This window comes from Salmo salar, chromosome 12 (genome assembly GCF_965601325.2).
Source record: "Salmo salar chromosome 12, fSalSal1, whole genome shotgun sequence".
Classification (NCBI taxonomy): Eukaryota; Metazoa; Chordata; class Actinopteri; order Salmoniformes; family Salmonidae; genus Salmo; species Salmo salar.
Window position 1 is genome coordinate 15,663,878 of NC_138302.1, and position 25,967 is coordinate 15,689,844.

Genomic DNA, 25,967 nt, shown 5'->3' on the forward strand with positions numbered 1-25,967 from the left:
GTTCCCCTCTAATCAGGGACTGAGTTAGCCCTGGGACACCATGTGGGTGGTTCCCCTCTAATCAGGGACTGTGTTAGCCCTGGGACACCATGTGGGCGCAATTCATTATTAGGTAGAACAGAAAACCAGAAGGCTCCTGGTAGGGTAAGAGTTGAATACGTTTGCCCTAGAATATAAAGCAGGGGTGCCTAACTCAATTCCTGGAGGGCCGAGTGTCTGCTGCTTTTCACTCCTCCCTTGTACTTTACTGCCCTCCAGGATTTGAGTTTGACACCCTTGATATAGATAATCAACATTTACATTACACACTATTATAGGCCTACATCATTTTATTCCAAGCCATTTTAAATGGATTGTCAGTAATCAAAATGGCTTACATTTCGCCAATCGTTTTACACACGTAGGTCGTGTTCCCCTGCTCAGATGTTGCATGCATCAACCAATGGTTGCGTGCAATGTCATCGACTGTGCTGTCGGGTACCAGATTGCTGTAACGTGGTTAGCTGATACACATTGTATTCTGTAGTGTTAAGAATTCCCTTCACTGCAACTAAGGGGCCTAGCTCGAACCATGAAAAACAGCCCCAGACCATTATTCCTTCACCAAACTTTAGAGTTGTCACTATGCATTCAGGCAGGTAGCGTTCCCCTGGCATCCGGCAAACCCAGATTTGCCCGTCGGACTTCCAGATGATGCAGTATGATTTATAACTCCAGAGAAAGTGTTTCCACTGCTCCAGAGTCCAATGGCAGAGAACTTTACACCACTCCAGCCGACGCTTGGCATTGTGTACTTGGCAGTGGGAACCCATTTCAAGAAGCTCCCGTCGAACAGTTATTGTGCTGCCGTTGCTTCCAGGGGCAGCTTGGAACTCGTTACTTAGCGTTGCAACCGAGGACAGACCATTTTGACGCACTTCAACACTCAGGGGTCTCGTTCTGTGAGCTTGTGTGGTCCTACCACTTCACGGCTGAGCCGTTGTTGCTCCTAGACGTTTCCACTTCACAATAACAACAACAACACTTACAGTTGACAAGGTCAGCTCTAGCAGGGCAGAAATTTGACTTACTGACTTGTTGGAAAGGAGGCATTCTATGACGGTGCCACGTTGAAAGTCACTGAGCTCTTCAGTAAAGCCATTCTACTGCCAATGTTTCTCTATGGAGATTGCATGGCTGTGTGCTCAATTTTATACGCCTGTCAGCAACAGGTGTGGCTGAAATAGCCAAATCCACTAATTTTGGTGTCCACATACTTTTGTATATATAGTGTAGGTAAAATACCTATCCAGGCATTGTAAGGTCTGTTATGCGTCAGCAATACCAATAACTGAGCGGAGGAACACGACCAAACAGTATGAAAAAAGAATGCTGTGAGCATGTCAATCAAGGAGGTTATTGATTAGCTGAAATGCTAGCACCTGGTTGCACTTTCCAGGTGGCAATTAAAGATGGCTGCCAATGAAGTAGCAGACCTCTCTGCTCAGCTAGAACGGCCAACACAACACCTACAGTACACACACCTGAATACCTGTTAAGCTATTTACTGTCCGTGATAGTAAACGTTAACACAGATGGCTTCTAGATGTGGGCAGGGACAGGCAGCAGGATCCCAGCCCCAGAGAAGACGACAGGAGTGCTCAGGTAAAGTTTTATATTAACACACACCTTGACGTGGGAGGAAAATCTACTGAACGTGGCCCCCTTCTCTCACTTCTGCATCTATCTACCCAGTACTTGACTTGGGCAGGAGCTCACGGGAACTGAGTACCGGCACCTCAAATGTTCTACTGCTTGAGCTCCTGTTCCTCTTATAAAATATTAGCTCACAAGTATTGTGGAGCTCCTGCACCTAAATATAAACAGTACTGTCACCTAAAATGAGTACCGGAACCTATTTCAGTCCAAGTCAAGCACTGTATATACCTCTTCCCTCATCTCACCGGCTGTGATTGGGAGTCCCATAGGGCGGTGCTCAATTGGCCCAACATCGTCTAGGTTTGGCAGGTGTAGGCCGTCATTGTAAATAATTGTTTGTTCTTAACTGACTTGCCTAGTTTAATAAAAAATAATCTCTTACCTCCTTTGCCCCTCCCTCTCTCCACTAATACCACCATCCAATCCCCTCCCTCTCTCCACTCATACCACCCTCCAATCCCCTCCCTCTCCTCTCTCTCTGTCCCCAGACCTCCAGGACACATACCTCCTCCATGGGGAGCCAAGCCCTCCTCTCAGTAACCTGTCTCTCCATGCCTCCTGGTGGTCCGGCAGGGACGAGCACAGAGAGACTGGGCCCTCCCTTGGGGTAAGCTTGTGCGTGTGGTGTGTACTTAACAAATAAACATTGTGGGTTTGAGAGTCAGTCAGTCAGGTGAGAATGTGAGTGATAGAATAGTGTGTTTTCTGGGTTAACAACTTATGCCAGCAGCATCCCACTGCTGGCTTCCATAGCACCCTGCATCCCACTGCTGGCTTCCATAGCACCCTGCATCCCACTGCTGGCTTCCATAGCACCCTGCATCCCACTGCTGGCTTCCATAGCACCCTGCATCCCACTGCTGGCTTCCATAGCACCCTGCATCCCACTGCTGGCTTCCATAGCACCCTGCATCCCACTGCTGGCTTGCTTCTGAAGCTAAGCAGGGTTGGTCCTGGTTGGTCCCTGGATGGGAGACCAGATGCTGCTGAAGTGGTGTTGGAGAACCAATAGGACCCACTCTTTCCTCTGGTGTAAAAAATATCCCAATGCCCCAGGGCAGTGATTGAGGACATTGCCCTGTGCTGTCTTTCGGATGGGACGTATGTACCTCTGCCTAAACGTCAGCCCTACAGGTAACTTCCACAAAGCTGTGAACGATCTGAGAGACAAGGCAAGAAGATCCCATGGGCCTTATCATAAGAGTAGAGTGTTAACCCTGGTGTCCTGGCTAAATACCCAATCTGGCCCTCATACCATCATGGCCCCCTAATCATCCCCAGCTTAGAAATGGCTCCTTCATCCCCTCCCTCCGTTCCCCAGGTCATTGCTGTAAATGAGAACGTGATCTCCGTTAACTTACCTGGTAAAATATGGGTTGATAAAGAAGAAAGTATTTTGTTCACAGGAGCAACTGGTTGAGAGAAATCAGCACGTTGCCAGACTACAGGATTCACTGAGACGCGAGCGAGAGAAGGTGTGTATCATGAGTTTGATGGAAAATATCAACCATGTTGATGAATAACCTTTTCCCTCTTGCACACACACACTGAAGGGTTCCAGCCTGCAGTCTCGGTGTAATCAGCAGGGGTCAGAGTTGAGGCGTAGAGAGCAGCACAGCGCCAGACTGAAGGAGAGACTAACCCAACTTGCAGAGAGACACAGAGAGAGAGGCGCCTGTAAGGATCTCTGTCTAACCATCTCTCGCACTTAATGTGCTCGCTCATATTCTATACCACTCCCATCTTTCTCTCTAAATTTCTCCCAGTCTCACACCCACACCATTCTATCACTCTCCTTGTACCTACCTATTGTAATGACCTCTGCAGAGAGGGAGAGGGCTTCAAAGGCCTCTGCATTTGGGTGGGGGAGGCTGTGAAACTCTCCTGCCATTGTTGGACTCATGGGCTTTGACACTTCACACCTCAGTGCTAATTGAAGTTGCTAGCAACCAAGGTAACCTTAGCATTCAGTCCTTATAAATAAATTGCAGTAATATATTTTACTTTCTCTTATTGGCTTTAAGGATCTGCCCCTTTTTAAAATGTTTGCCTAAAATGACCCAAATCTAACTGCCTGTAGCTCAGGAACTGAAGCAAGGATACACATATGCCTGATACCATCTGAAAGGATCTGGTAAAGTTATTTTTGTACCATCTTTGAAATGCAAGAGGAAGGCCATAATGTATTATTCCAGCCCAGGTGCAATTTAGATTTTGGCCACTAGATGGCAGCAGTATATGTGCAAAGTTTGACTTATCCAATGAATCATGCAGAATCTCAATTTTGTGTTTGTCCCATTTTGTGAATTCTTGGTTGGTGAGCGGACCCCAGACCTCACAACCATAAAGGGCAATGGGTTCTATAACTGATTCAACTATTTTTAGACAGATCCTAATTGGTATGTTGCATTGAGTTCCTTTTGATGGCATTGAAGGCCCTTGCCTTGTCTCTCAGATCGTTCATAGCTTAGTGGTAGTTACCTGTGGCGCTGATGTTTAGGCCAAGGGTATGTATAGTTTTGTGTGCTCTAGGGCAACGGTGTCTAAATGGAATTTGTATTTGTGGGCCTGGCAACTGGATCTTTTGGAATGCCATTATTTTTGTCTTACTGGGATTTACTGTCAGGACCCAGGTCTGGCAGAATCTGTGCAGAAGATCATGGTGCTGCTGTAGGCCCTCCTTGGTTGGTGAAAAATGCACCAGGTCATCAGGAAACAGTTGACGTTTGACTTTGGATTCTAGTAGGGTGAGGCCGGGTGCTGCAGACTGTTCTAGTGCCCTCGCCACATCTTTGATGAATATGTTGAAGAAGGCGGGGCTTAACTGCATCCCTGTCTCTCTCCCGCTCTTTGTAGCCATGGAGCTGTTGAACCCGTTGCCCAGAGGTCAGGTGAAGAGGGACAGACCAGCCAGTACCAACAGAAGGTAAGAGGCTGAGTCCAAAATGGCACCCTATTCCCTTTATAGTGCACTACTGTTGACTACTGGGGCTGTAGACTCAAGTTGGGACACCAGAGGTCACCTATTCTGATCCAGGAAATTGAGACACAGGCTTTTGTTCCAGCCCAGCACTAATGCACCTGATTTAACCTTCACACACCAGGAAGGAGGAGGCAGCGCTACGTGTGATGCTGGAGCGGCGAGAGGCGGAGTTAAGGGAGGCCATGAAGCTCCGACACAAACTCACCACGCTACTGCACGCGCTCAGAGCAGACATGGAACGGGTTAGAAGGCTCCTATAGCTCAGAGCAGACACGGACCGGGTTAGAAGGCTCCTATAGCTCAGAGCAGACAGGGACCGGGTTAGAGGGCTCCTATAGCTCAGAGCAGACAGGGACCGGGTTAGAGGGCTCCTATAGCTCAGAGCAGACAGGGACCGGGTTAGAAGGCTCCTATAGCTCAGAGCAGACAGGGACCGGGTTAGAAGGCTCCTATAGCTCAGAGCAGACACGGACCGGGTTAGAAGGCTCCTATAGCTCAGAGCAGACAGGGACCGGGTTAGAGGGCTCCTATAGCTCAGAGCAGACAGGGACCGGGTTAGAAGGCTCCTATAGCTCAGAGCAGACATGGACCGGGTTAGAAGGCTCCTATAGCTCAGAGCAGACAGGGACCGGGTTAGAGGGCTCCTATAGCTCAGAGCAGACACGGACCGGGTTAGAAGGCTCCTATAGCTCAGAGCAGACACGGACCGGGTTAGAGGGCTCCTATAGCTCAGAGCAGACAGGGACCGGGTTAGAAGGCTCCTATAGCTCAGAGCAGACACGGACCGGGTTAGAAGGCTCCTATAGCTCAGAGCAGACACGGACCGGGTTAGAAGGCTCCTATAGCTCAGAGCAGACACGGACCGGGTTAGAAGGCTCCTATAGCTCAGAGCAGACAGGGACCGGGTTAGAAGGCTCCTATAGCTCAGAGCAGACACGGACCGGGTTAGAAGGCTCCTATAGCTCAGAGCAGACATGGACCGGGTTAGAGGGCTCCTATAGCTCAGAGCAGACAGGGACCGGGTTAGAAGGCTCCTATAGCTCAGAGCAGACATGGACCGGGTTAGAAGGCTCCTATAGCTCAGAGCAGACAGGGACCGGGTTAGAAGGCTCCTATAGCTCAGAGCAGACAGGGACCGGGTTAGAAGGCTCCTATAGCTCAGAGCAGACATGGACCGGGTTAGAGGGCTCCTATAGCTCAGAGCAGACACGGACCGGGTTAGAAGGCTCCTATAGCTCAGAGCAGACAGGGACCGGGTTAGAAGGCTCCTATAGCTCAGAGCAGACAGGGACCGGGTTAGAAGGCTCCTATAGCTCAGAGCAGACAGGGACCGGGTTAGAAGGCTCCTATAGCTCAGAGCAGACATGGACCGGGTTAGAGGGCTCCTATAGCTCAGAGCAGACAGGGACCGGGTTAGAAGGCTCCTATAGCTCAGAGCAGACATGGACCGGGTTAGAGGGCTCCTATAGCTCAGAGCAGACATGGACCGGGTTAGAGGGCTCCTATAGCTCAGAGCAGACAGGGACCGGGTTAGAAGGCTCCTATAGCTCAGAGCAGACAGGGACCGGGTTAGAAGGCTCCTATAGCTCAGAGCAGACATGGACCGGGTTAGAGGGCTCCTATAGCTCAGAGCAGACATGGACCGGGTTAGAGGGCTCCTATAGCTCAGAGCAGACATGGACCGGGTTAGAAGGCTCCTATAGCTCAGAGCAGGGTGAAGGTGGCCCTAGACACTGTTATGCATTTCCTCCACTAATGATTAAGGTTATGATTGGGGGAGGGGATGCTGGTCCTAGATCTGTACCTAGGGGAAACCCCTCCGGGTGTGTTTCCTGGTCCTAGATCTGTACCTAGGGGAAACCCCTCCGGGTGTGTTTCCTGGTCCTAGATCTGTACCTAGGGGAAACCCCTCCGGGTGTGTTTCCTGGTCCTAGATCTGTACCTAGGGGAAACCCCTCCGGGTGTGTTTCCTGGTCCTAGATCTGTACCTAGGGGAAACCCCTCCGGGTGTGTTTCCTGGTCCTAGATCTGTACCTAGGGGAAACCCCTCCGGGTGTGTTTCCTGGTCCTAGATCTGTACCTAGGGGAAACCCCTCCGGGTGTGTTTCCTGGTCCTAGATCTGTACCTAGGGGAAACCCCTCCGGGTGTGTTTCCTGGTCCTAGATCTGTACCTAGGGGAAACCCCTCCGGGTGTGTTTCCTGGTCCTAGATCTGTACCTAGGGGAAACCCCTCCGGGTGTGTTTCCTGGTCCTAGATCTGTACCTAGGGGAAACCCCTCCGGGTGTGTTTCCTGGTCCTAGATCTGTACCTAGGGGAAACCCCTCCGGGTGTGTTTCCTGGTCCTAGATCTGTACCTAGGGGAAACCCCTCCGGGTGTGTTTCCTGGTCCTAGATCTGTACCTAGGGGAAACCCCTCCGGGTGTGTTTCCTGGTCCTAGATGTGTACCTAGGGGAAACCCCTCCGGGTGTGTTTCCTGGTCCTAGATGTGTACCTAGGGGAAACCCCTCCTGGTGTGTTTCCTGGTCCTAGATCTGTACCTAGGGGAAACCCCTCCGGGTGTGTTTCCTGGTCCTAGATCTGTACCTAGGGGAAACCCCTCCGGGTGTGTTTCCTGGTCCTAGATCTGTACCTAGGGGAAACCCCTCCGGGTGTGTTTCCTGGTCCTAGATCTGTACCTAGGGGAAACCCCTCCGGGTGTGTTTCCTGGTCCTAGATCTGTACCTAGGGGAAACCCCTCCGGGTGTGTTTCCTGGTCCTAGATCTGTACCTAGGGGAAACCCCTCCGGGTGTGTTTCCTGGTCCTAGATCTGTACCTAGGGGAAACCCCTCCGGGTGTGTTTCCTGGTCCTAGATCTGTACCTAGGGGAAACCCCTCCGGGTGTGTTTCCTGGTCCTAGATCTGTACCTAGGGGAAACCCCTCCGGGTGTGTTTCCTGGTCCTAGATCTGTACCTAGGGGAAACCCCTCCGGGTGTGTTTCCTGGTCCTAGATGTGTACCTAGGGGAAACCCCTCCGGGTGTGTTTCCTGGTCCTAGATGTGTACCTAGGGGAAACCCCTCCTGGTGTGTTTCCTGGTCCTAGATCTGTACCTAGGGGAAACCCCTCCGGGTGTGTTTCCTGGTCCTAGATCTGTACCTAGGGGAAACCCCTCCGGGTGTGTTTCCTGGTCCTAGATCTGTACCTAGGGGAAACCCCTCCGGGTGTGTTTCCTGGTCCTAGATCTGTACCTAGGGGAAACCCCTCCGGGTGTGTTTCCTGGTCCTAGATCTGTACCTAGGGGAAACCCCTCCGGGTGTGTTTCCTGGTCCTAGATCTGTACCTAGGGGAAACCCCTCCGGGTGTGTTTCCTGGTCCTAGATCTGTACCTAGGGGAAACCCCTCCGGGTGTGTTTCCTGGTCCTAGATCTGTACCTAGGGGAAACCCCTCCGGGTGTGTTTCCTGGTCCTAGATCTGTACCTAGGGGAAACCCCTCCGGGTGTGTTTCCTGGTCCTAGATCTGTACCTAGGGGAAACCCCTCCTGGTGTGTTTCCTGGTCCTAGATCTGTACCTAGGGGAAACCCCTCCGGGTGTGTTTCCTGGTCCTAGATGTGTACCTAGGGGAAACCCCTCCGGGTGTGTTTCCTGGTCCTAGATGTGTACCTAGGGGAAACCCCTCCGGGTGTGTTTCCTGGTCCTAGATGTGTACCTAGGGGAAACCCCTCCACCAAAGGGGTGCACTTTATTTTTGCCTCAGCACTAACACATCTTGGTTCCCAGGACCAGGATTGGGGAACACTCAGTGGTGGAAAATGTACCCAATTTTCCTACTGGAGTAAAAGTAAAGATACTTGAGTCATTTCTTTAAAAAAAAAAAAAAAGGTAAGTCACCCAGTAAAATACTACTTGAGTGAAAGTATTTGGTTTTAAATATACTTAAGTACGAAAACTCAAAGTATAAATCATTAGTTTTTTTAATTTATGCATAGCCAGGGTCACAGTATATCATTCAAACATAATTTACAAACAAAGCATGTGTGTTTAGTGAGTCCTCCAGATCAGAGTCAGTAGGGATGACCAGAGATATTCTCTTGATAAGTGAGTGAATTTGAAAAATGTTCTCTACTACTGAGCATTGAAAATGTAACAAGTACTTTTGGGTATCAGGGAAAATGTAAGAAGTAAGGCATCCATTATTTTCTTAGGAATGTAGTGGAGTAAAAGTAGTCAATAGCCCATACATGTAGCCCATACAACCCTTCATAGTGCCCAGATCTGAGAGGACTAGATGTGTGGAAGCAGTACAGCAACAACTTAATATCCCTCCTATCAAGTCCCTTCAGATGGGGCGGGAGGAAGGGGCTACAGATGGGGCAGGGTCTTGGGGCGGGAGGAAGGGGCTACAGATGGGGCAGGGTCTTGGGGCGGGAGGAAGGGGCTACAGATGGGGCAGGGTCTTGGGGCGGGAGGAAGGGGCTACAGATGGGAACTGCAACTTGGGCACGGTCAGCAGGAGACATTTTGGAACGTTCAGCTATAAACATGTCACGTAGAACTAACATGCCTCTCGATACATAGAATAAGGAATCATGTCGGCTCTATTCATGGCATTTCTATCTGCAATATTCAGCAACATTTGGCAACTGAACCCAAGCCTGGGTATGGTGAGAGGATTGAGCTGATTGGCCGAAAGCTACTACTTTGTCACTTTTCCCACAGACCCTATTGGACACTGTGGGTGACCAGGAAGAGGATGGAGACAACGCCAAGATGCTGGTCCAGTCAGAGGAGTCCCTGGGCGACCATGTGACAGGGGGTGTGGTCCAGGGATGGAAGAGTGTGCAGAGGAGACTAGGGGACCTCCTGAGTCAGGGTGAGAGGGGATGAAGCACGAAATGGCACCGTATTCCCTATGTAGTGCACCACTTATGAACATAGGGCCATTTCAGACGCACATAGCGACTTGTAGGAGATAAACATGAATTTGTTTATGACTAAAGAAATATTCAGTGTTTTTTGTGTGTGTGTATAGGTCACGTGGCTGTGGGGACTGACCAGGATAAGCTCTTGGCCCAGCTAGAGACAGAGTTGGATCAGAGTCAACAGCTGGTCAAACTGCAGCAGCATCTACTACAGGTGGACTACAACCGCTACAATGTTACAAAAAACACTGACATGCTACAATGTTACGGCTAGTTACTAAAGAAAATGACACACGGTACAATGTTACGGCTCGTTACTAAAGAAACCGACAAGCAACAATGTTACGGCTAGTTACTAAAGAAACCGACACGCTACAGCTAGTTACTAAAGAAACCAACACACGCTACAATGCTACGGCTCGTTACTAAAGAAACCGACACACGCTACAATGTTACGGCTAGTTACTAAAGAAACCGACACGCGCTACAATGTTACGGCTAGTTACTAAAGAAACCGACACGCGCTACAATGTTACGGCTCGTTACTAAAGAAACCGACAAGCTACAATGTTACGGCTCGTTACTAAAGAAACCGACACGCGCTACAATGTTACGGCTAGTTACTAAAGAAACCGACACGCTACGGCTAGTTACTAAAGAAACCAACACACGCTACAATGCTACGGCTCGTTACTAAAGAAACCGACACACGCTACAATGTTACGGCTAGTTACTAAAGAAACCGACACGCGCTACAATGTTACGGCTAGTTACTAAAGAAACCGACACGCGCTACAATGTTACGGCTCGTTACTAAAGAAACCGACAAGCTACAATGTTACGGCTCGTTACTAAAGAAACCGACACGCGCTACAATGTTACGGCTAGTTACTAAAGAAACCGACACGCTACGGCTAGTTACTAAAGAAACCAACACACGCTACAATGCTACGGCTCGTTACTAAAGAAACCGACACACGCTACAATGTTACGGCTAGTTACTAAAGAAACCGACACGCGCTACAATGTTACGGCTAGTTACTAAAGAAACCGACACGCGCTACAATGTTACGGCTCGTTACTAAAGAAACCGACAAGCTACAATGTTACGGCTCGTTACTAAAGAAACCGACACGCGCTACAATGTTACGGCTAGTTACTAAAGAAACCGACACGCTACGGCTAGTTACTAAAGAAACCAACACACGCTACAATGCTACGGCTCGTTACTAAAGAAACCGACACACGCTACAATGTTACGGCTAGGTACTAAAGAAACCGACACACGCTACAATGCTACGGATCGTTACTAAAGAAACCGACACGCTACAATGCTACGGCTCGTTACTAAAGAAACCGACAAGCTACAATGTTACGGCTAGTTACTAAAGAAACCGACACGCGCTACAATGTTACGGCTAGTTACTAAAGAAACCGACACACGCTACAATGCTACGGCTCGTTACTAAAGAAACCGACAAGCAACAATGTTACGGCTAGTTACTAAAGAAACCGACACGCACTACAATGTTACGGCTAGTTACTAAAGAAACCGACATGCGCTACAATGTTACGGCTAGTTACTAAAGAAAATGACACAAGCTACAATGTTACGGCTCGTTACTAAAGAAACCGACAAGCTACAATGCTACGGCTAGTTACTAAAGAAAATGATACACGGTACTATGTTACGGCTCGTTACTAAAGAAACCGACACGCTACGGCTAGTTACTAAAGAAACCGACACACGCTTCAATGCTACGGCTCGTTACTAAAGAAACCAACAAACGCTACAATGCTACGGCTCGTTACTAAAGAAACCGACACACGCTACAATGTTACGGCTCGTTACTAAAGAAACCGACATGCGCTACAATGTTACGGCTCGTTACTAAAGAAACCGACACGCGCTAAAATGTTACGGCTAGTTACTAAAGAAAATGACAAGCTACAATGTTACGGCTCGAAACCGACACGCTACGGCTAGTTACTAAAGAAACCGACACCAGCTACAATGTTACTGCTTGTTACAAAAGAAACCGACACACACTGGGGTTCATAGAAACACACAGGTATGTGACCAGCTGGGTTCAAACCCATGAAACAGAGGAATGTTAATCCGCTGAGCTAGTCTAGTCACTAATTTGGCAGTTAATGCAAGCTTTGAAATTTCAAAGTTACTTAGTCATCTTTCTCTCTGGTTCTCCATGTCATCCCCCTTTTCCATGTCATCTACCTCTCTCCATGCCCTCTCTCCATGCCCTATCTCCCCACGCCTCTCTCTCCTCTCCTCCATCTCCACCTACCTTCCCTCATCATCTCCCCCTCCCCAGGACAGTGTGATCATTCCGGTCCCAGCCGCTCTGACAGACTGCTACTTCCTGGAAGAGTGGGAGCGGCTTCAGGGCAGCTGGGCGGAGCTAGAACACCAGAAGCGGAGCTTCCATAGGGAGAGACGGGCCTTCACCGATGCCGCCATCCGATTGGGCCACGAGGTGAGGGGCGGGAGAGACGGGAAGGGGGAGGGAGTGAAAACGGTCTCCTTGGATTGAAAGATTAGAGGGATGGGTGGTTAGGGAAACGGGGATACCAAGTCAGTTGTACAACTGAATGCAGTCACCTGAAATGTGTCTTCTGCATATAACCCAACCCCTCTTAGTGAAGTGTTTGACTGTGGTTATTTTATTATGTACTTACAGTGTGTCTCAAATCAATTCAAAGTTTTATTGGTCACATACACATGGTTAGCAGATGTTGGATGTTATTGTGAGTGAAGCGAAATGCTTGTAATACATACAATAAATACTGCAAAGTGTCTGCCTGCGTGTGTGTAGAGGCGTGAGTTTGAGCAGCAGAGGGCCTGTGTGGTGAAGCGGCAGTATCTGTTTGACTCTCCGTTGGGGAAGACGTTGCAGCGTCACAACAGGAGAGAGAGCACCGTCCTCAGTGAGTCAGCAAAAATCTTGTTCTATACATCTACTGTATATACATGCATGACCAAAAGTATGTGGACACCTGTTGGTCGAACATCTCCTTCCAAAATAATGGTGATTAATATGGAGTTGGTCCCCCCTTTGCTGCCATACCAGCATCCACTCTTCTGGGAAGGCTTTCCACTAGATGTTGGAACATTGCTGTGGGGACTTGCTTCCATTCACCCACGAGCATTAGCGAGATCGGACTCTGTTGTTGGGCGATTAGGCCTGGCTCGCAGTCGGCGTTACAATTGTTCCCAAAGGTGTTCGATGGGGTTGAGGTCAGGGCTCTGTGCAGGACAGTCAAGTTCTTCCACACCGATCTCGGCAAACCATTTCTGTATGGACCTTGCTTTGTGCACAGGGAAATTGTCATGCTGAAACAGGAACGGGCCTTCCCCAAACTGTTGCCACAAAGTTGGAAGCACAGAATTGTCTAGAATGTCATTGTATGCTGTAGCGTTAATATTTCCCTTCACTGGAACTAAGGTGCCGAGCCCGAACCATGAAAAACAGCCCCAGAACATTATTCCTCCACCACTAAACTTTACAGTTGGCCCTATGCATTGGGGCTGGTAGCGTTCTCCTGGCATCCACCAAACCCAGATTCGTCCATCGGACTGCCAGATGGTGAACTGTGATTCATCACTCTAGAGAACGCGTTTCCACTGCTCCAGAGTCTAATGACAGTGAGCTTTACACCACTCCAGCCGACACTTGGCATTGTATATGGTGATCCTAAGCTTATGTGCGGCTGCTCGGCCATGGAAACCCATTTCATGAAGCTCCCGACGAACAGTTCTTGTGCTGATGTTGCTTCTAGAGGCAGTTTGGAACTCAGTAGTGAGTGTTGCAACCGAGGACAGATGATTTTTACTCGCTACGTGCCTCAGCACTCGGTGGTCCCGTTCTGTGAGCTTGCGTGGCCTACCACTTTGCGGCTGAGCCGTTGTTGCTCCTAGATGTTTCCACTTCACAATAACAGCACTTAGAGTTGACCAGGGCAGAAATTTGATGAACTGACTTGTTGGGAAGGTGGCATCCTATGACTGTGCCATGTTGAAAGTCAGTTAGGCCATTCTACTGAAAATGTTTGTCTATGAAGATTGCATGGCTGTGCTCGATTTTTATACACCTGTCAGCAACGGATATGTCTGAAAAAGCAGAAGCCACTAATTTGAAGGGGTGTCCAGATACTTTTGTCATGTAGTGTATATTGGGATTCCCGAGTGGCGCAGCGGTCTAAGGCACTACATCTCAGTGCTTGATGCGTCACTACAGACACCCTGGTTTGATTCCAGGCTGTATCACAACCAGCCGTGATTGGGAGTCCCATAGGACGGCGCACAATTGGCCCAGCGTCGTCCGAGTTTGGCTGGGGTAGTCCGTCATTGTAAATAAGAATTTGTTCTTATCTGACTTGCCTAGTTAAATTTAAAATTTTGGCCCATATAGCACAAACCCCTGAGGTGCCTTATTGCTATTATAAACTGGTTACCAATGTAATTACAACAGTAAATTGTACTTTTTTTTTGTTATACCCATGGTATACGGTCTGATATACCATGGCTTTCAGCCAATCAGTATTTAGGCTCCAACTACCCCGTTTATAATCAACAATGACCACTACATACTGCTAGATATTTGCAAAAGCTTTACTAGTTTGGTTTCAGCTATAGTTATTGCTTTACTAACAGGTTTGTCTATAGCATCGTCTTTTAGTCACTTCAGGGGATTTGTGTGTGTGTGTGTGTACGCTCGCAGATCTCTCAGATTCTGATCACGTGATCCTGTCCGGCTGCCGCCAGGCCACGCCCTCCTCTGCCGAGTCTGGGATCATGCCCTGGTTAGGGTCATCGGGGTCTCTGCAGGTTCATGGCAGGGTCAAAGTTCACACCCCCAGCACCCCAGAGCTCTACTCTGCCCTCCAACTGCCCTACAGCTGCAGGTCAGGCCCAGACATGTCCTGGCTCTGTTCCAAATGGCCCCCTATTCCCTATTTGGTGCTCTGTTATTGACCAGGGCCTGGTCAGAAGTAGGCCACTATATATGGAATGGGGTGTCATTTAAGATGTGGACCTAGTTACTAACTGTTTCATCCATCCAGTATTTGTCCTCTTTCTTCAATAAGATTGATTTTATACATATTTTATTAATCATTATTAGGGATTGAGGTAATCACAGATACTATATGACAACAGATGGGTTTTTGTTGTAGATTGGTGTGTGTGTGTGATAGATGTCTGTGATGTCTATCTAAATTCCGCCATTACCCCGCCCCCTCCCATCCCTCCAACTCCGCAGGTCCAGTGAGAGTGATGCTCAGTCAGAGTGCTGGGATGTGGGGGCAGAGAGGCTCCAGTTCGCCGCCCCTGGTACTCGCCTGGACTGGTCATTTCAGTAGGATGGCTGTTTATCTAGTTTCCATTGTATGTTTTATAATACTTTCTGTTTCAGTTGTTCCTTTGTTTCTCTTGTGTTTTAATGAAATCGTTTTTCAATGTGATTAATAAAGATGAATTGTTTGACACGTTCCTTCTCTACTCATGATTACTGGAATGATTCGATGAGCCAGGAGAAATGTTACATTAACTTAATGGTGGTGGTAGTAGTGAACAGCAAGTTAGTCGGAGCCGTTTTGAATTTTAACAGAGAAAGAAGGCGACCTGCTCAGTGACATTTTGTTCTTAAAATGGGATATTATCAAACAGCTTCCTATAACTAAGATTTAGATGTCCTATCAATTTAGACCCTAGAATAGATTCAACAGTTATATTTGAAGTGTTTTAATGTTGTTGCGTATAACTGTATCCAAAATAGTTGTTCTTCTAAAATGACCAATTTAGCCGTTTGAAACCATTTGATTGGCTGTTGTCGCGTGTCACGGACTCCGCACTGCTAGCGCACCACACCATCTGAATGGCTGCTTTCCAAAACATGGACAAGCCCAAAAATGCATGTTGTCAAACATGCCTTCAGTTGAGTTCTCAATTAATTGAACCCATCGCATTGTTCAGAAGTTTAGACACCACGTTCTTTATTCTGGTACATTCTGATCGTTATCAAACACTAGTCTGTTGGGATATAAAAAATACAAGTGATCGTATGAACGCTATGATTTGTCAACTCCAAGACCTACCGCCTTACATGGAGTCCGAAAACAAGAGTTTCCAACCGTGGCGGGACTACATGAAGCTAGCTGACCTAGTGCGGGAGATGCAGTTAGGCAAGTTCACCCCAGAACCGTTAACCGTTGAGGGTCATGACTCCGGGATATGCTCGACCATGGTGGAATTTGAAGAGTTTCCGCCGCGAGCCTTGCTGTCACCGATAACACCTGTGGCGACACCACCACTATGGCACGAAATGGAACCCCTGGATTCCGAAATCGTCCTCTTGCATGAAGACGCTCCTTTATGGCCGAGCAGCAGCGAGGGTCCCGAGCCCCCTACAGCAGCGTCCAGATCCCCCGCGGGCACCCGGGGCCAGAGGGAGAGAGAGAAAGCGACCCGCTCCAAGACGCCGGAGGAGGTGCCATCACCCGAGCGTCAGTTCTGCAGCTTCTGTAAACACAACGGGGAGTCAGAGTCTGTGTTTGGGTCCCACAGTCTAAAGGACCAGGATGGGGATGTGGTGTGCCCGTACCTGCGGCAGTATATCTGTCCTCTCTGCGGGGCCACCAAGGCCCAAGCCCACACCAAGCGCTTCTGTCCCCGGGTGGAAAACACCAACTCTGTCTACGTCAAGTGATAGAAGCGCTAGCTCTGGTCCAGGCCGTTACTGCGCTCCCCTCTAGACTTACTAACAGAGGCAACTCGTTGTTGCGAGATGGGTGGGACCAGAGCTAGAGAAGCACTGAGGAGACTGTTCAGGCTGTTGTGTTGGCGACTTCCTTTAGCGTCTCTGCGGACAATTGTAAGAGGATTTACGAGTAGATATTTAGCTTAGACGCAGTTTGGAATAGACTGACTAGTTTGTAGACTGTGTAATAAATAGCCTGTTAGTCGTGTGATTTGTATTATTTATTTCCTTTACTTTTTCTCGTGTGTTTTCAACTATTGTAGCTTATTTCTATGTATTTATGACGTGTGGTTTTTGATTATTTGCGTGCCCGTGCACGTGTTCTTTACAACACATTTTGGGTTTCAGTTTTTACTTTAAAGTGTAAATGTCTCTGTCTGTGACCAAACTAACTGCTTCTTTACATGTTGCTGTGAGATTTTGTAAAACCTCAACCTCTTACTGTGTCGCCTACTGAACCGCCCTTATCAACAAACTCTCACTGCAGAATTAGACGTTTATCCACGTTTCTCCCTGCTATTTTGGGAGGAAAAACGGAAGTGTTGTCTTGTTTTGAGACTTGTTTTCCTGACTTTAAAACGACATGCCCTAATCTAACTGTACATCTGCAAGTCTACAGGCCTAATATCACTATTATAAGAACATCACTATTGACAACAAGACAACTGCTAGTTTATGACGTGATGTGCAGAGCTACTTTGTATTTCTCATTTACCGTGCTAGCTACTATTTTAAACTGTTATACTTGTATTTTAATTACTTTAATAGATCTAGAAGTGTTGTTTTTTTATTTTAAATTTTACTTTTCAACCTCGATGCCCCTTACATTGGCTGTACAGGACTTTAATGTTAAATCTAATTTCACTTTAAAGAACCTTATGTTTAAATAGAATGTTTGTTTATTATTATGCATGTCTTCTATAATAATAACAATAATATCTGCATTGGCTACTCCTGTGTGTCTTAATTATCAGCGAGGTGTCCCTAAAAAAGTGGCCCTGTCTGCACACCATGGGTGTATCCCAAATGGCATTCTATTTCCTAAATAGTGCCCTACTTTTGATCAGGGGCCTTAGGGCTGTGGTGAAAAGTAGTGTACTATATAGGGCTGTGGTGAAAAGTAGTGCACTATATAGGGCTGTGGTCAAAAGTAGTGCACTATATAGGGCTGTGGTCTAAAGTAGTACACTATATAGGGCTGTGGTCTAAAGTAGTGCACTATATAGTGCTGTGGTCTAAAGTAGTACACTATATAGGGCTGTGGTAAAAAGTAGTACACTATATAGGGCTGTGGTAAAAAGTAGTACACTATATAGGGCTGTGGTAAAAAGTAGTACACTATATAGGGCTGTGGTCTAAAGTAGTGCACTATATAGGGCTGTGGTAAAAAGTAGTACACTATATAGGGCTGTGGTCTAAAGTAGTGCACTATATAGGGCTGTGGTAAAAAGTAGTACACTATATAGGGCTGTGGTCTAAAGTAGTGCACTATATAGGGCTGTGGTATAAAGTAGTGCACTATATAGGGCTATGGTCTAAAGTAGTGCACTATATAGGGCTGTGGTCTAAAGTAGTGCACTATATAGGGCTGTGGTCTAAAGTAGTGCACTATATAGGGCTGTGGTCTAAAGTAGTGCACTATATAGGGCTGTGGTCTAAAGTAGTGCACTATATAGGGCTGTGGTCTAAAGTAGTGCACTATATAGGGCTGTGGTCTAAAGTAGTACACTATATAGGGCTGTGGTCTAAAGTAGTGCACTATATAGGGCTGTGGTCTAAAGTAGTGCACTATATAGGGCTGTGGTCTAAAGTAGTACACTATATAGGGCTGTGGTCTAAAGTAGTGCACTATATAGGGCTGTGGTCTAAAGTAGTGCACTATATAGGGCTGTGGTCTAAAGTAGTACACTATATAGGGCTGTGGTCTAAAGTAGTGCACTATATAGGGCTGTGGTCTAAAGTAGTGCACTATATAGGTCTGTGGTCTAAAGTAGTGCACTATATAGGGCTGTGGTCTAAAGTAGTGCACTATATAGGGCTGTGGTCTAAAGTAGTGCACTATATAGGGCTGTGGTCTAAAGTAGTGCACTATATAGGTCTGTGGTCTAAAGTAGTACACTATATAGGGCTGTGGTCTAAAGTAGTGCACTATATAGGTCTGTGGTCTAAAGTAGTGCACTATATAGGGCTGTGGTCTAAAGTAGTGCACTATATAGGGCTGTGGTCTAAAGTAGTGCACTATATAGGGCTGTGGTCTAAAGTAGTGCACTATATAGGGCATTGTCTACAGGTGGACTTTAGATCTTAGTGGTAAAGGTGATCTTTATGTTGCAAATCTTTTCAGACTGGTTAGTTATAAAAGCAACATGTTTCATAGAGCCACGACTGACATGAGGAGATGTACAATAACCAAAGATTCACCTTAGTAATGATTTATTCAATAACACATTCTACAAAACACAGTAACTACATACTGTTCCTAACTGATGTCCTCAGCATTAGGAAAGACAGAGGAGAAGAAAAGAACCCTTAAATGGTATTATAGACCAGCATTATGATTATAATGTTGTGTCCATATAACTTGACAAACATTCAGTTCTAATCTGGGTTGATACTTTGGATCATTGTTCTCAAACTGATCTTGAGTTTTCAAGTCAAAACATAAATACAAATCAACTTTCAAGTGAGCCTCCGCTATGTGAAGACTGTTACCCATGAGCCTTTGGGGGCGTTGGGATGATGGTTCGTGTTTTTCCCCAATTTATTTTCCCTTTTGTAGTTGAACTATTTGCACATCATTACAACACTGTGTATATACATAATGACATTTGAAATGTATTTATTCTTTTGAAACGTTGTGTAATGTTTACTGTTCATTTTTTTATTTAACTTGAAACCTTGAATTGAGAGAGAGAAGAGACGGAGGAGGGCTTGGAGAGTTTACAACTTCTCCTCTCCTGTGTTAACTGAGGAGAGATCCTAATCTATGTGTCCATCTGAGCAGACAGCCATCTAGCCAATCAGAGCTCAGAGATCTGTGGGGCGGATCAGGCTGACTTCTAAAGTTCATTAGGTCAAAGGTCATCACTAGGAGAAAGTGGTGAAGAAGTAGAAGGACAGAGAGAGAGGAGGGAAAAGAGAGGAAGACTCACTTTAGGTAGGAGAGTTCTCTGATTAGGCCACAGACCAGTTCTGTAGCGTCTTCATGCCCTTCCTCTTTCTCCTCTTCGTCTTTCTCACTAGTTAAGGGGAAGAGAGAGACGGAGAATGGCACCATTCCCTATATAATGCACTACATTTGACCAGGGCCACATGTGCGCTATATGGGGAATAATGGTTCATCGTAGGCTTTACAACAAGCGAATACAAACTTCTGAAATAGTGTACTGGTTCTAGGAAGATAGATAAATGTATCTGACCAGTAATGTTACTGAAACAAGATGAAATATCTAGATCAGTGGTTATCGTGCGTACTGCAGGTGGTCCGCAATTTGGGAGGGATAAAAAACAACTATCTTCCAAAAATAATAATAATTGAGGTTACTGAGCTCTTCAGTAATGCAGTTCTTTATTTTGTTTTACTGTTTACCCCTTTTCCTCCCCAATTTCGTGAATTGGTAGTTACAGTCTTACCCCATCGCTGCCACTCCAGTACGGACTCGGGAGAGGCGAGGTTCGAGAGCCATGCGTCCTTCGAAACATGACACTGCCAAGCCGCACTGCTTCTTGACACACTGCTCCCTTACCCGGAAACCAGCCGCACCAACTCTCCATCCCGCCAACCTCTCCTCCACACCCCTTTCCTCCAGCCATCCCTCCAACTCCGCAGTACCAATACTAATGATTACTGAATTGATTCGATGAGCCAGGAGAAATGTTACAATAACTTAATGGTGGTAGTAGTGAACAGCAATTTAGTCGACGCAGTTTTGAATTTTAACAGAGAAACAAGGCGACCCGTTGAGTGATATTTTGTTATTACAATAGGCTATTATCAAACAGCTTCCTATAACGAATAATTAGAATCTAAGTCCTATCAATTTAGATCCTAGAATAGATTAAACAATTATCTTTGAAATGTTTTAATATTGTTGAGGTGTTAAATTGTATTCCAAATAGTTTATTTCTAAAATGACCAATTTAGCTGTTGTCCGTTTGAAACCATTTGATTGGCTGTTGTCACTTGCCACGGCCTCCACACAACGCCATCTGATTGGCTGCTTTCCAAAACACGGACAGGTCAAAACGTGCGTGTTGTCCAACTTGCCTTCAGTTTAGTTCTCAATTCATTGAACAATGGTATCGTTTAGTTCTCAACTCCAACACCTACCGAAAATGGAGTCCGAAAACAAGGGTTTCCAACTGTGGCGTGACTACATGAAGCTAGCGGACGCAGTGCGGGAGATGAAGTTAGGGAACTTCACATCAGAACCGTCAACCGTTGACGGTCATCACTCCGGGATATGCTCGACCATGGTGGAACTTGAACAGTTCCCGTCGCGAGCCTTGCTGTCACCGATAACACCTGTGGCGACACCACCACTATGGCACGAAATGGAACCCCTGGATTCCGAAATTGTCCCCGTGCGTAAAGGCCCTCCTTTACATCCGAACAGCAGCGAGGGTCCCGAGCCCCCTACAGCAGCGTCCAGACCCTCCGCGGGCACCCGGGGCCAGAGGGAGAGAAAGAAGGCGACCCGCTCCAAGACGCCGGAGGAGGTGCCATCACCCGAGCGTCAGTTCTGCAGCTTCTGTAAACACAACGGGGAGTCAGAGTCTGTGTTTGGGTCCCACAGTCTAAAGGACCAGGATGGGGGCGTGGTGTGCCCGTACCTGCGGCAGTATGTCTGTCCTCTCTGCGGGGCCACCGGGGCTCAAGCCCACACCAAGCGCTTCTGTCCCCGGGTGGAAACCACCTACAACTCTGTCTATGTCAAGTGATAGAAGCGCTAGCTCTGGTCCAGGCCGTTACTGCGCTCCCCTCTAGACTTACTAACAGAGGCAACTCGTTGTTGCGAGATGGGTGGGACCAGAGCTAGAGAAGCACTGAGGAGACTGTTCAGGCTGTTGTGTTGGCGACTTTCTTTAGCGTCTCTAACACACTGTAAGCGGACAATTGTACGAGGATTTAGGTGTGGATATTTAGCTTAGACGCAGTTTGCAATAGACTGACTAGTTTGTAGACTGTGTAATAAATAGCCTGTTAGTCGTGTGATTTGTATTATGTATTTCCTTTACTTTTTCTCGTGTGTTTTCAACTTTTTTCACTTATTTCTATGTATTTATGACGTGTGGTTTTTGATTATTTGCGTGCCCGTGCACGTGTTCTTTACAACACATTTTGGGTTTCAGCGTTTTTACTTTAAAGTGTAAATGTCTCTGTCTGTGACCAAACTAACTGCTTCTTTACATGTTGCTGTGAGATTTTGTAAAACCTCAACCTCTTACTGTGTCGCCTACTGAACCGCCCTTATCAACAAACTCTCACTGCAGAATTAGACGTTTATCCACGTTTCTCCCTGCTATTTTGGGAGGAAAAACGGAAGTGTTGTCTTCTTTTGAGACTTGTTTTCCTGACTTTAAAACGACATGCCCTAATCTAACTGTACATCTGCAAGTCTACAGGCCTAATATCACTATTATAAGAACATCACTATTGACAACAAGACAACTGCTAGTTTATGACGTGGTGTGCAGAGCTACTTTTGTGTAATTGTAATTTAGAGTGCTAGCTATTATTTTAGTGTTATACTTGTATTTTAATAGATCTTGAAGTGTGGTTTCTTGTTGTGTTTTTTTGACTTTCCAACGTGTATGCTACTTAGATTGGAGAGGAAGGCCAAAAAATGGTCGAAGACTTCAGTCATCCAAATCATAGACTGTTCTCTCTGTGGGGCCACCGGGGCCCAAGCCCACACCAAGCGCTTCTGTCCCCGGGTGGAAACCACCTACAACTCTGTCTATGTCAAGTGATAGAAGCGCTAGCTCTGGTCCAGGCCGTTACTGCGCTCCCCTCTAGACTTACTAACAGAGGCAACTCGTTGTTGCGAGATGGGTGGGACCAGAGCTAGAGAAGCACTGAGGAGACTGTTCAGGCTGTTGTGTTGGCGACTTTCTTTAGCGTCTCTAACACACTGTATGCGGACAATTGTATAAGGATTTAGGTGTGGATATTTAGCTTAGAAGTCGTTTGGAACAGGCTGACTAGTTTGTAGACGGTGTAATAAATAGCCTGTTTAGTCGTGTGATTTGTATTATGTATTTCCTTTACTTTTTCTCGTGTGTTTTCAACTTTTTTCACTTATTTCTATGTATTTATGACGTGTGGTTTTTGATTATTTGCGTGCCCGTGCACTTGTTCTTTACAACACATTTTGGGTTTGAGTTTTCTGTTTTTACTTTAAAGTGTAAATGTCTCTGTCTGTGACCAAACTAACTGCGTCTTTACATGTTGCTGTGAGATTTTGTAAAACCTCAACCTCTTACTGTGTCGACTAATAAACCGCCATTATCAACAAACTCTCACTGCAGAATTAGACGTTTATCCACGTTTTTCCCTGCTATTTTGGGGAGGAAAAAACGGAAGTGTTGTCTTGTTTTGAGGCTTGTTTTCCTGACTATTATTTTAAAACTATGCTCAAATCTAAATGTACATCTGCAAGTCTACAGGCCTAATATCACTATTATAAGAACATCACTATTGACAACAAGACAACTGCTGTTTTATGACGTGGTGTGCAGAGCTACTTTTGTGTAATTGTAATTTAGCGTGCTAGCTATTATTTTTGTGTTATACTTGCATTTTAATAGATCTAGAAGTGTGGTTTATTTTATTTTTTTGACTTTCCAACGTGTATGCTACTTATATTGGAGAGGAAGGCCCAACAAATGGTTGACGACTCCAGTCATCCAAATCATAGACTGTTCTCTCTGCCAGTGCACGGCAAGCTATACCAGAGAGCCAAGTCTAGGTCCAATAGGTTCCTTAACAGCTTCGACCCTCGAGTCATAAGACTGCTGTGGCCACCCGGACTATTTACATTCACACTTTGTTTTTACACTTCTGCTACTCGCTGTTTATTATCAATGCATAGACACTTTACCCCAACCTAAATGTACAAATTACCTTGACTAACCTGTACCCCCGCACATTGACTCGGTACTGATACCCTTAAACCAGGTGCTAGCTTTTTATGCCAATTCAACCCTGCTAGTTAGAGGCTGCTGCACTATACACACAGACATGGAATCACTGGCCACTTTAATGTTTATATGCTGCTTTACTCATCTAATATGTATATACCATACAGCGTAGCGTGCTGGTTAGAGCGTTGGACTAATAACCGAACGGCTGCAAGATCGAATCTCTTGATCTGACAAGGTACAAATGTGTCGTTCTGCCCCTGAACAAGGCAGTTAACCTAACCCACTGTTCCTAGGCCGTCATTGAAAATAAGAATTTGTTCTTAACTGACTTGCCTAGCTAAATAAATAAAAAAAAGTAAAACTATATTATATTCTACTGTATTTAAGTCAATGCCACTCTGACATTGCTCGTCCTAATATTTATATATTTCTTCATTCCATTATTTTAATTTTAGATTTGTGTGTATTGTTGTGAATAGTTAGATACTACTGCACTGTTGGAGCCAGGAACACAAGCATTTCTCTACACCCGCAATAACATCTGATAAATATGTGTATGTGGCCAATGAAATGTGATTTATAGAACTGCATTATTATTATAACGTTGTGTCCATATAACTTCACACACTTTCAGTTCAAATCTGGGTTGATACTTTTCATCTTTCTTCAATTCGATGGATTTCAACCTAACTTTATTGATCCCCCCCCAAAGGGAAAACCATTATTGGTGATTGAGGTAATCATTGATCTTATATGATTACAGAAAGACTTTTGTATAGATTGTTGCTTGTGTATTTATTTGACTGTAACTAAATTCCTCCCTCTCCCCATTCCTCTAATCCCGGTATTCCCCTCCGTCCCACATCGCTCTCTCCAAACCCCGATTACCCCAACTCCCGTCCCCGTCCCGTCCCTGCCTGGACTGGTCATTTCAGTAGGATGCCTGTTTATGTCGTTTCCATTGTATGTTTTATAATATTGTCTGTTTCAGTTGTTGTTCCTTTGTCATTTCCATTGTGTTATAAAATCGTTTTGGTAGTAGTGAACAGCAAGGACGTCGAAGCATAGTGAACAACAAGGAAGTTCACTGTATATAGACTTTTTTTCTATTGTGTTTATCTTGTCCAGGTCGCAGTTGTAAATGAGAACTTGTTCTCAACTGGCCTACCTGGTTAAATAAAGGTGAAATAAATAAATATTAAAAAAAGAAAAAAAGCAGTTTTGAATTTTAACAGTTATTTTACTGATATTTTCTTATTACAATTGGCTATTATCAAACAGCTTCATATAACTAAGAATTATAATCTAAGTCCTATCCATTTAGATCCTAGAATAGATTAAACAGTTATATTTGAAGTTTTTAATATTGTTGAGGTGTAAAATTTTATCCCAAATAGTTGATCTTCTAAAATTGCCAATTTAGCAGTTGTCAGTTTGAAACCATTTGATTGGCTGTTGTCACGAGCCACGGACTCCGCACAACGCCATCTGATTGGCTGTTTAACAAAACACTGACAGGTTAAAACGTGAACGTTGTCAAATTTGCCTTCAGTTGAGTTGTCAGTTTAGACCCAGCGTTCTTTATTCTGGTACATTCTGATCGTTATCAAACACTAGTCTGTTGGGATATAAAAAATACAAGTGATCGTATGAACGCTATGATTTGTCAACTCCAAGACCTACCGCCTTACATGGAGTCCGAAAACAAGAGTTTCCAACCGTGGCGGGACTACATGAAGCTAGCTGACCTAGTGCGGGAGATGCAGTTAGGCAAGTTCACCCCAGAACCGTTAACCGTTGAGGGTCATGACTCCGGGATATGCTCGACCATGGTGGAATTTGAAGAGTTCCCGCCGCGAGCCTTGCTGTCACCGATAACACCTGTGGCGACACCACCACTATGGCACGAAATGGAACCCCTGGATTCCGAAATCGTCCTCTTGCATGAAGACGCTCCTTTATGGCCGAGCAGCACCGAGGGTCCCGAGCCCCCTACAGCAGCGTCCAGATCCCCCGCGGGCACCCGGGGCCAGAGTGGGAGAAACACGCCGGAGGAGGTGCCATCACCTGAGCGAAAGTTCTGCAGCTTCTGCAAATACAACGGGGAGTCTGAGTCTGTGTATTCCTCCCACAACCTCAAGGACCAGGATGGGGACATGATGTGCCTGTACCTGAGGCTGTATGTCTGCCCTCTCTGCGGGGTCACCGGGGCCCAAATCGCCACCAAGCACCATTGTCCCCTGGTCGAAACCACCTACAGCTCTGTCTATGTCATGTCCAGTGGTGTAAAGTACTTTGGTGAAATACTTGAAAGTACTACTTAAGTAGTTTTTGGAGGATCTGTACTTTCCTTGGGCTTCCGAGTGGCGCAGCGGTCTAAGGCACTGCATCTCAGTGCTTGAGGTGTCACTACAGACACCGTGGTTCGAATCCAGGCTGTATCAGAACCGGCCGTGATTGG

General features: G+C 46.3%; 4 protein-coding genes across 4 annotated transcripts; all 4 read left to right on the forward strand.

Annotated features, from left to right (window-relative positions):
- Positions 1-1,425: 1,425 nt before the first annotated feature.
- si:ch211-286b5.4 (afadin- and alpha-actinin-binding protein) lies at positions 1,426-14,963 on the forward strand. Its single transcript, XM_045692054.2, has 12 exons — positions 1,426-1,644; positions 2,187-2,305; positions 3,105-3,173; positions 3,252-3,375; positions 4,555-4,624; positions 4,803-4,923; positions 9,382-9,535; positions 9,695-9,798; positions 11,918-12,079; positions 12,419-12,530; positions 14,324-14,507; positions 14,864-14,963. The coding sequence occupies exons 1-12, from the start codon at positions 1,575-1,577 to the stop codon at positions 14,961-14,963; spliced, it is 1,389 nt and encodes a 462-aa protein (XP_045548010.1). The 5' UTR covers positions 1,426-1,574.
- A 532-nt stretch (positions 14,964-15,495) lies between these two features.
- On the forward strand, positions 15,496-16,538 carry LOC106564276 (nanos homolog 3-like). The gene has a single exon (XM_014130320.3). It carries the CDS (start codon positions 15,497-15,499, stop codon positions 16,307-16,309), a length of 813 nt encoding a protein of 270 aa, XP_013985795.3. The 5' UTR covers position 15,496; the 3' UTR covers positions 16,310-16,538.
- Positions 16,539-19,692: 3,154 nt separating this feature from the next.
- On the forward strand, positions 19,693-22,861 carry LOC106564253 (nanos homolog 3-like). The gene has a single exon (XM_014130299.3). It carries the CDS (start codon positions 20,657-20,659, stop codon positions 21,299-21,301), a length of 645 nt encoding a protein of 214 aa, XP_013985774.3. The 5' UTR covers positions 19,693-20,656; the 3' UTR covers positions 21,302-22,861.
- A 2,214-nt stretch (positions 22,862-25,075) lies between these two features.
- Positions 25,076-25,830, forward strand: LOC145859353 (nanos homolog 3-like). Its single transcript, XM_082958413.1, has one exon. The coding sequence runs from the start codon at positions 25,156-25,158 to the stop codon at positions 25,828-25,830; it is 675 nt and encodes a 224-aa protein (XP_082814539.1). The 5' UTR covers positions 25,076-25,155.
- The last annotated feature ends 137 nt before the right edge of the window (positions 25,831-25,967 follow it).

Excerpts from the sequence above, each read along its gene's own strand:
- si:ch211-286b5.4 (XM_045692054.2), top strand. The coding sequence starts at position 1,575 with ATGGCTTCTAGATGTGGGCAGGGACAGGCAGCAGGATCCCAGCCCCAG. Across the intron at positions 9,536-9,694 it reads AGGGGACCTCCTGAGTCAGG|GTCACGTGGCTGTGGGGACT; the intron begins GTGAGAGGGGAT and ends GTGTGTGTATAG. Across the intron at positions 12,531-14,323 it reads GAGAGAGAGCACCGTCCTCA|ATCTCTCAGATTCTGATCAC; the intron begins GTGAGTCAGCAA and ends GTACGCTCGCAG.
- LOC106564276 (XM_014130320.3), top strand. The coding sequence starts at position 15,497 with ATGGACAAGCCCAAAAATGCATGTTGTCAAACATGCCTTCAGTTGAGT.
- LOC106564253 (XM_014130299.3), top strand. The coding sequence starts at position 20,657 with ATGGTATCGTTTAGTTCTCAACTCCAACACCTACCGAAAATGGAGTCC.
- LOC145859353 (XM_082958413.1), top strand. The coding sequence starts at position 25,156 with ATGAACGCTATGATTTGTCAACTCCAAGACCTACCGCCTTACATGGAG.